Source organism: Biomphalaria glabrata, chromosome 3 (genome assembly GCF_947242115.1).
Source record: "Biomphalaria glabrata chromosome 3, xgBioGlab47.1, whole genome shotgun sequence".
Classification (NCBI taxonomy): domain Eukaryota; kingdom Metazoa; phylum Mollusca; class Gastropoda; family Planorbidae; genus Biomphalaria; species Biomphalaria glabrata.
Window position 1 is genome coordinate 12,109,179 of NC_074713.1, and position 9,965 is coordinate 12,119,143.

At 28.9% G+C, this 9,965-nt stretch overlaps 1 protein-coding gene across 1 annotated transcript; it reads right to left on the reverse strand.

The window, feature by feature from the left end:
- Positions 1-520: 520 nt before the first annotated feature.
- LOC106075600 (3-hydroxyanthranilate 3,4-dioxygenase-like) lies at positions 521-9,954 on the reverse strand. The gene is made up of 10 exons (XM_056023984.1): positions 9,780-9,954; positions 7,830-7,911; positions 6,690-6,773; positions 6,247-6,353; positions 5,996-6,097; positions 5,048-5,091; positions 4,757-4,905; positions 3,838-3,906; positions 3,509-3,591; positions 521-2,819 (listed from the first exon to the last, which is right to left on the reverse strand). Exons 1-10 carry the CDS (start codon positions 9,869-9,871, stop codon positions 2,747-2,749), a joined length of 885 nt encoding a protein of 294 aa, XP_055879959.1. The 5' UTR covers positions 9,872-9,954; the 3' UTR covers positions 521-2,746.
- Positions 9,955-9,965: the final 11 nt, after the last annotated feature.

Here is a 9,965-nt window from a genome sequence, read left to right on the forward strand (position 1 = left end):
ACAAAAATTGGTCTCCGCATAAACTTGGATAAAACCAAATTTGTGCGAATGGGATACAAGTTAAAGGGTGCCCCCGTCAGACTTGGCGAGTAACTTGAAGAGATGGACAATTTCACATACCTATAGGCATAATAGAAAACGATTGGGACTTAGCGTGCCGAATAAGAAAGGCAGGGAGCATTTCGCAAAGGCTGCAACCTGTTTAAACTAGCCAATTTAAGCTATTGGACTTGAGACAAAATACACCTACTTTTTTTTCCAATGCCAAAGTGGAACTCGACCACTTAATGAGGTTTGCGGGACGTCCTTCAACAGAATGAATTACGCATACCAAGAGTTGCAGTGACTTGCAGGCTAATACGAGGAAAGCGCAAACAGGACGTCCATGTATTACTTTCATGGAGAGCCTCAGAGCAGAGAGACATCAAGGTTTACTTTAAACAGGCCTAGCATTAGCTGAAATGATGCTTTCTATAGAAACAAAACAAAAATTTAAAAAATAAGCCAAACATTATTGCCCGATTGATAGTATACTCTTTTATTGAACACTACTAATAACCAACAAATTTTAATGAAACAATGTGGAATGTACAGGTTTCAAAAAATATTTTTAAAACTGTAAGAGATTTGAATATAAGGTGATTGTAAATACTTCAGAAATATTCTCAGTGAAAGTACTATCAGAAAGACTCAAAAATTCATTTTTCAAAAATCCAATAACAATCCCTTTAAAAAAGGTGATTTTAAAATTATAAAGATACACAATACAATTGTGTAATATTGAGCCACTTAAACAATTTAATCTAAATGACATGTAAAATAAAACAATTTTTAAAATCACTATATTCTTCCAATGATTGACTAGAAATATAATGTATTTTGAATTACAAAAAAAGGTCTTTATATACACACACAACATACACCTAATGCAACAGTAAAAAAGAAAGTGACTTAATATGCTTCTTTATGGTAGACAGTGACTTAGTCTAGGTTACAAGGTTAAAGAAATCAAGAATGTCTACAATGTGTGCCATCAAAATTAATTGGCAGGCAAACTTCATTTTTATTTATTTTTAAGAGAGTGAAGGATGGAATGTCTAAGAAATCAACATTCTCAAATAGCTTATGATAAATAAATTAAATGCAAATAAATGCTAAATAGCTTTCTAAATGTTTCTTTTCCACACTGAATGAGCTGAAAGTAATAATAAGTCTTTACAATAAAAAATATTCTAAATGTATAATACATTTTTCATTTATGTTCAAGATATGTTTAAAAAAAAAAACACTAAATATTACATATACAAATCAAATGTTGGAACTACTTTCATTTTTATTAGAGTGTATTCTACTTAAGAAAAAAAATAGAACATATTCACTAATCACATATAACATTAAAAGGAATGCACTTTTTTTCAAACAAGTTCTGTTGATAGACCAAAGCAATAGATAGCTGTAGGAAATTTGACCAAAACCGTTTCATATTATGTAAAAACACTGCAGCCTTCAAGCATGTTTGTGAAATTGAAATGCTACCATGCACATGTTTTATGGTAGAAAATAAATGCAACTTAAATAAAAGAGTTCATTAACTAAGTGACAGAATAATTTAAAATAATTATGTGACCTAATCAGATCTCTTTAGACAAGTTCTTAAATAGCAATAGTAAAAAAACTGTGAAGTGATTGATATTCATGACATATTTGACATGTTAAGCCCTTTGTAAAGGTTAAAACACACTGCATGGGCACTGGAAGTTAAAAAAACTTTTTATGCTGATATCTTATTTGGAAAGAAAATCTATATAAATGATAGCATTATGTCCAAAAGTACTTTACAGCATCAAATAAAAATCTGTAAATCTTTAAATAATTTTTTTTTATTATATATGTCAATTATAAGGAATGGTTCATTTACAAGCACTAGTATTTTGACATTAAATATAAATAAAGTAAGCTTTTGTATTTCCATATAAGTAAATACTTATCTAAAAATATAATAGTTATTGAAAATGTTACTATTGCAAACAACACAAATATATGTTAATAAGGCACAGTAAACCCTGGATAATATTGAAAACAAATGCATAGTACTAATATTTAAAAAGTAAATAATTAACAAATTTGATTATACAATTTGTAAAAATAAAACTGAGATAACTGTGTTTTGTATAATTGTACATTTAATGGGACTTGCATGCACTGAGGTGTCTTGTAAATATACAAATATAAACTGTAAATTTAAGATGTTTTCTTTAATGATTTCATTAATTTTTAAATTTGCTGCAAACAAATATAAATTCAAGCAAAAGGTCAAAAGTCATGCAATGTAACATGAGATAAGTCATGTCATTACATTAGAAAAATCTGACTGAAAAAAAAACAACAACATTAAATAAAAATCACTAATATATTTTTAAGATAATTTCTAGTTGTTGATTCATTCGTAAAATTGTATAGAAGTAAGCTTATAGTCATCCCAATTTTATTTAATGGAGACTATTTAAAAACTTTTTTTTGCTTGCAGTTCTTGTTGGAAATCATTTTTTTAGCCAAAATTACATAATATATAATTTTATATATAAATAATGATAATAATTACCTTATGCATAATGTAGCAATAAATCATTGAATTATTGTAAATATAATGTAAAAATATATTTTTTTGTATAATACTTTTCATTTAAATATAATACTTGAATATAATTTTAAAGAAACAACATTTTCTTAGTAGAAATTATGAATATTAAGACTTTATTCTTGTAGGGTCTTGATAGCAAATGAGAGCAACGCTTCCTTCTGGACGAACACCTGTGTATCTGTAATAATTGATAATTGACTTATAACTTTAACTAAAATGAATCACAATAATAATGGCAATGTCTTCTATTTTGAAGATTAAGGATGAGTGCGATGTTTCACATGACTATGCAAACCCATTTGCGACCTGCCTATTTTTCCCCATCTCTTGCATACAAAGCCATTGTCTGTCAACGGTCTATTTAAGTATTCTTAAAACTAGAACTATGGTGTATATCAAATATCTATTATATTACATAAAGTATTTTATGTAACCTTTAAAATAACAAAATGCGCATATACTAATATAAATTTAGGGTTACCGTATGTCAGTAAAAGGAGGACATGTCCATACGGCAGGCATTAGTCTAAATTGTGCTAATATCCAGCTTTATAGCTATTTATATCTTCTGGTTTAACCATATAAACTCTCTCATTCTTATAAAAAAAAAAATTATTTTTTTAAAATCTCCTTTTATGCACTGTTTATATATTTCATGCTGTTCAAAAAAAACTTTCTTAGCACTCCTGATGATTTATTTTCTTTTGTATTCCCTAGTATAATGCTAATATACAAAGTGGTATTTTCCTGATCAACACTCATCAGGATTCAAGATTTGTTTTATTCAGAGGCTTTAATCACTTTACCACCATAAATGGCAAAAAAAAAAAAAAAAAATCAGAAAAAAAATGTGTTATATATGCTGACCTTTGGCCTTGTCTGACTAGAATTGAATCATTCTTTTCAAGTTTGTATTCATTATCTTCTATGATGATCTTAGATTTCCCTTCCTGAAATATATGCAAAAAATCAAAATTAACAATGATATGTTTCTTTTATTGAAGTTAACTATTCAGGAAACAATGCCACCCATTCAACAGGTACTAGGGTAAGTGTGTTTGATAGCAGGCCTAAATGAAAACAGCTTTAAAGGTCGATTTAGTGATTGAACATACTGATGAGGTTCCACTTTATCTTCATAGTATGCTTATAGATAAGTGGTAACAAGATAACCGTACTAATGAATCAAGACTTACCAGCTGCCAAATCCAAATTTCAGCATTAGCACAGCAGTCTGTGTTTTCACCTTTCCCATAGATGGTTACCTAACAAAACATATTTTTGAAAAAATATTGGGAAAACCTAACAGTCTTAAATTAGTGGCAGAAATCTTTATTGTGTGAATTAATTTGCAAACCAAACAGTCATAACCTATTTCAATCTAAATCTATATACTGTCTATCTATATCTATTTATCTATTATGTTAGTTGGGAGTCATCATTTTCCTACCCCACCAACTCTTTAGTATTCCATTCCTCTTAGGTTAGAGTGAATATCCATTTAATTTCTACATCAGAAGAACAAGATCTATGATAAGTGATGGATTACTTTTGATAATCAAATGAGTTTAAGTTATAAAAAGCAGCTGATACCTCCTAAAAAAAACAACAGTGACTTATATTTGAAAACAATGTATATTATGTACATGATTTGTTGAACTAGTACATCACATGGTGATTAATAATTAGCCTTTACTTTTCATTAATAAAACTAAAGCCCTTCATGTTGTAAGGAATAGCTTAAAATTAATTTTCTTTCTCGTGTTCTTATCATAGATTTTTACTGACCTATTTTCATCAACCTAATCATTTATTACAATTACCCATTTAAAAAAAACAACTTTACACCAAGATATAAGTGTACATTTTGAATAGTGTTTTCTATAAAAAGTATGGTAACTGTAAAAAAAATTTCCTGTCAGTAAGGAACAAGAAATTCTTGACATTACCATAGCCTAAAGATGATGCTAGTCCAGGTACAATTTATAATTAAGTGTAGTTTGAAGAAAAGTGAACTAAAGAATAGCTTCCTAGAATGATTTGTAGCACCCCAAGTAGGCTTGAGTTAGGCTGTTGTTCTGTAGCTTAACTATTGTATGTATTGTATTAGCTTACATTAAACTGGTAGTTATCTCCAAAAATCTGAATATGTCCATCAGTGTCAAGTTTTTGTCTGTTTTCTTCAATCCAGGAATGAAGATGAAAGGGATTTTGTAAGCTTACTTTACTATCCAATATTACTGGAGGATTCTCTGGAATTGTTCCTGAAAAGTTTATTTTAAAAAAAACATCAATATTTATTTATTTTATTTTTTTAGAATTTTGTATTATTTTTGTATTTTACTATTAAAATTGTATTTTACATTTATGTTATTATTTTAAATTATACACATATTAAAGTTTTACCTGGTAAAGGTTTTCCAGTTTTAAACTGTTCAGAGTTGAAAAACCTGATAATAAAAAAATAATAATTTATAATAAATAAATTAACTGTACCACAAAAATACGATTTTAAACAAGGAAAAGCTTTTATTAGCAAGTATGATTCTTCTTCTAGCCAGCTTTTTTCTGCTGAGCTGTAGGCTCATTTGCTGTCTGTGCCAAGGAAAAATAGTATGCTGTTTTTTGTCAGTTGTTTAGCACTACCATATAGTGTTGGTTATGATAGACTGTAGTGGTAGTAGCGTCTGCCAAAGGTGGATTAAAATTGGGGCATTCAAAGGGGATATAATTCACAGTTTCATAAGGGGGAGGGTGGCACAGTGTCTACAGAGGGGTGGGTGTGTATTCAGTTAAGGTGATAATTTAAAGGTGTGTGTCCTGTTTTTAGTTGGAAGATTGTAGATTGCTCTTTGCAGATGAGAAAATTGACACTATCCAATGTGTTTTGGCATGGTCATTTATTTGTACGTAGCTCTGCCTGTGCTTTGTGATACCTATTGGTTGAGCAACTCCTCTCTGTGATAGCTGTTTAATACTGACTTGAGAGTAAGGTAGTTTACTGGTCTGTTTAGTTGTTCCATGAATGGCCCTGTTTTTGATAGTCTATCAGTCTTTTTATTTGCAGAATGCCTATGTGCCCAAGGATCCATTGTAAAGTGGCTGTTTTATTAAATGTTGGCAATTTGATGGATTATTATGATCAGAGTTGTCAACTCGCTTGGGCTAGATGAGATGTTGCTAATAATATTGAAGAGCATATTGTGAATCTGTAAAGAAATTAATATCTGATGGTGCTTGTTTTATGTTTTAGACCTTGTTTATAATCACGTCTTGTAAAATAGCTTTTTATATTTCAAATAATAATAAGAAGAAATCAAATTGAAAACAAACTTTAAAAAGCTATTAGATTACTTTTGGATCACTGGACCTAACTGTGTGCCAAGATCAGTACAGTGGAACCACTCTTCAAACAAGGAATCCATCTTTAGGACACCACTGGACTCTTGAAAATATCTGAAATTAAATTAGTTAATTAAAATCAAAATGTAATCATCAAAACTTCTTATTTTACACCCCTTATAATACTCTACTATAAGGGCATTAAAACACAACTACCTAACACTTTATAGTATTCTATTATGAGGAAATTAAAACATAAATACCTAAGTCCATCTAATTCACACTCGTCACGCTCTCTTTCTATTACAAGACCAACCGTATTGGCTTGTCGCTGTGGAGAATGTGCTACTTTTCCAGGTAGAAGAAAGATCTTAGTTAAAGAAAAAACATTTAGTCCAGATTAAAATTAAAGACTATTTCATATCAATTATATTCTAACTATCATCTTTTTTTAATGTATAACCTTGAAATTCTATGAAATGTTTTCTTCTAATCAAAAATGATAAAATATACTTCTCAATAATAATAATAAAAAAAAGCATACATCAGAGTATGGCATTTAGGGCTATCATTTTAAAATACTTTATAATTTATACAGCAGTACTAGTTACTATTAGATCAATACTAGATAAGTGAATAAAGCTTATATTTGTTGAAAAGTTAAGACAGGGATATTGTTATTATCCGTGTTAGATTATTTACTTGCCTCCCCTTCTTTGATAACTACATCTCTGTGTTTGCCATGTTCAACAACTTTTAAGCACATATCTCCTTTTATCATGTAGAACAGCTGTCAACGAAATAACATTTACTTTGTATATTGCTTATTAATAAATGTAGGCTGAGGGCGCTTTAAAAACATGACAGGCACAAAATAGGGTAATCAAGAAGCTCAGCACTTCTATTTTAACAACATTCCTTGTTGCCATTATATAGCTTATGTAGTTAGCTTAAACTTATGTCTACAGTTGTTAATAACTGGGCCAAGAAAATACTTAAAAATCTAATACTTACAGTTGGCAACACATTTGTAAATGATAGACAACCACACACAAAAAAAGCAGCGAACAGGTCGTATTGAAGTCACTAACATAATTTAGTGAAGATGACTAATATACAAAGGTTCTTTTTTTTTTACAGCCTATCCTACAAATTTTTGTGTGTGCTAATTTTTGGTGTTCTGTTAATTAGGCACTTTCAGCTTCACCATTACCCAAAATAGAACTAAAAAGGTAATCTTATCTAATTAAGTTTAAAAATGGTGGGTCTTAATATTCCTCTAAGTGATGTATCAATGGGGAGCAAGTTCCAAAGTTGCTAAGTGGCATTATCAATTTCTTAAATTCCAAATCCTTTGAATAGAAAATACAAATCCCTTATCACTTACAAAATAATAAAAAAAAAAAAACACTTCCCAAGAATGCTATTGCAGAAAAAAAAGATATTTATTCCCTTGGTAATAAATAATTATAAAGTGTAAGCTATGAAATACCCTCTTATATATTGATTTATTAACAAGGGAATTAATTTTGTAGATTATTAATCTTACTCAGTTATATCCCTTGTTAAAGTGAAACTCTTTAATTCAAAGCTGATTTCACTGTATTTTAAACTTACATATACTTAATAGAATAACAAGATATGTAGACTATATAGATGAACATGACTAAATATAAGCAATAAAAATTGTATTGTATAAAACTTTAAATCAATGTATTTGTTTTAATTTTAAATAAATTTGTTTTAGCATTTTAAATAAAAACAAGCTAACAAACAAACAAAATACAGATATACATTTCTTTGCTAAATTGTCTTCCAACTCTATGAAGTAAGCCATTCTATGTACCTCCTCTCCACATTCTATGTGATAATCTTTACGTTGGTTAGGACCACCTACACAAAAGACTTTCATCTGACCATCTTCATGCCTGCAAGTTTAACATTGATAAAAGAGAATATTGTTTTTTTCACTTCAACTGATTTACTTATTTAAAAAAAAAAACAGGTATATTTGATAGCAATTAACTAGAGTTAAAACACGGATGGATTCCAACCTAGCATAATTAGTTCCTGGACCATTTACATAATCCTAAGCATTTTTATATGAAAGCAAATTTCAAGTAAGAAATGATACACGGAGAATAAGCATTATAATAATGTAATTAAAGTGCATGACAACAAAATATGGTATTTATAAAAAATGATACAATGTCAAATGAATAGTTTACAAAAGCTCAGTCTTGAAAAAAAAATATTTTTCAAAATTCTTCAGTGCAACAAACTTAGAAGGTTTAGGCTGAATGAGCAAGTTATATGTTTAAAATATATTACTTTAGACTAAACCTTTACTAACTTTGAATCCTAAATAGAGTTTATAAAACCGTTAACACTCATTTATTTCTATGATTAGAGTCCAGAGCAAAGTGTTATTTATATAGTCAAATAGTTTTATTGTTCATTTTTTTTCTGGCAATGAATGGTTGAAAAACTGATCAGTTGGGTTATTGATTGTTTACTGACTGACTTTTAGTAGGCTATACCTTGTTGACATGATGATTGACTGAACTTGAATTGTTTATAATTGTAATGAGTTGTGTGGTATAAAAATGTATTTGAAAAATGTGATTTTAATTAGAAAAAAAGAAACTGCATGTCACTATTTCTTGCTAAATGTATTTTAGTTCTTCCATACTATGGTTATTTGTCATGCCATGAATAAAGACAGCCTTTAACTTTAACTCTTTGCAGTCCATTTTTTAAAGAAGGAACAGCATAGCAATAAGATAATACTGATATTATTATATTATAAGATGTGACACATGATCTACTATTAGAGTACAAGAGTACACTAGACGCTAGAGAACAAGGACTTCCTATCTTTACTGGATCTGGAAAATATTCTAGCTAGTCTTAGACTAAGTCTAAATCTAGATCTCTCATATTATAATATATAGTATTATGTATATATAAATTATAATTATATATAGTTAATATAGTCTAAAGTATAATAGATCTATAGAGTTATAATCATTCCCATAGGCATGCTAGGACAAATCTGTACAAAAAATATGCTCTTTCTTCCCTAGCGCTATTAGAGCATGGAATGGGTTGCCTAAGCTAGCCAGGAAGACCAGTGACTTGGCAGAATTTAGGTCATTGCACATGGTTAATATGCATGACTAAATGCATGACACATAAGACTAATCATCTTTTTGAAGTAAAATCTGTATCATATAAGATAATGATGATAAATGATGACACAAGTAGGTGTCTCACTACTGTGACTACTCTCACCCAGCACACCAAGCTATATAGTCTAGTTCTATGTCTATATATTATATGTATATTATACTTATTTATACTTTATTATATTTATATAGTATAGTATAGGTTATAGATCTAGGTCTAGTAAGTCTATTATGTACTATTTTAGTATTTATGTCTAAGTCTAGTCCCGACTCTTATCTTATATAATACAGACGTTACTTCAAAAATTTTAAAGAAGATGATTATGTCCTACACGTCATGCATTTAGTCAATGTTATTCTCTATAATTACTAGTATAGACAGTATCAGTCATAGTATAAAATTACTATAAAAGACAATAAGTATAAGTATACTAGGTCTATTACTATACTATATAATATAATACTATATTACTATACTATAGTATAATTATTTTTAATACTTTACTCTTTACTATATAACTAGATTCTCTATATATAAGTATACTAGCTAATAAGTAATAGTATACTTAATACTAAATCTAGATACAAATTTAAATTAAAAAGCTTACATCATTTTATTGCATACTGGGGGGAGAAAATATTCCTTGTTTTCTTCAATCCATTTTTCTAGATTGTATACCACAGGATTGAGTGCTGGCATTGTTTTTAAGAATGACACATTTAACTTTCACTTTAACAGCTGAGTTTGGAGAAAGAAAACGAATAAGGCGAAAGGCCTTGAAAGTGTTTATCTG

Coding starts and splice junctions, on each gene's coding strand:
- LOC106075600 (XM_056023984.1), bottom strand. CDS start 9,871: ATGCCAGCACTCAATCCTGTGGTATACAATCTAGAAAAATGGATTGAA. Junction 3,592..3,837: donor AAATTTGGATTTGGCAGCTG/GTAAGTCTTGAT, acceptor CATATATTTCAG/GAAGGGAAATCTAAGATCAT. Junction 2,820..3,508: donor CTAGTCAGACAAGGCCAAAG/GTCAGCATATAT, acceptor CAATTATTACAG/ATACACAGGTGTTCGTCCAG.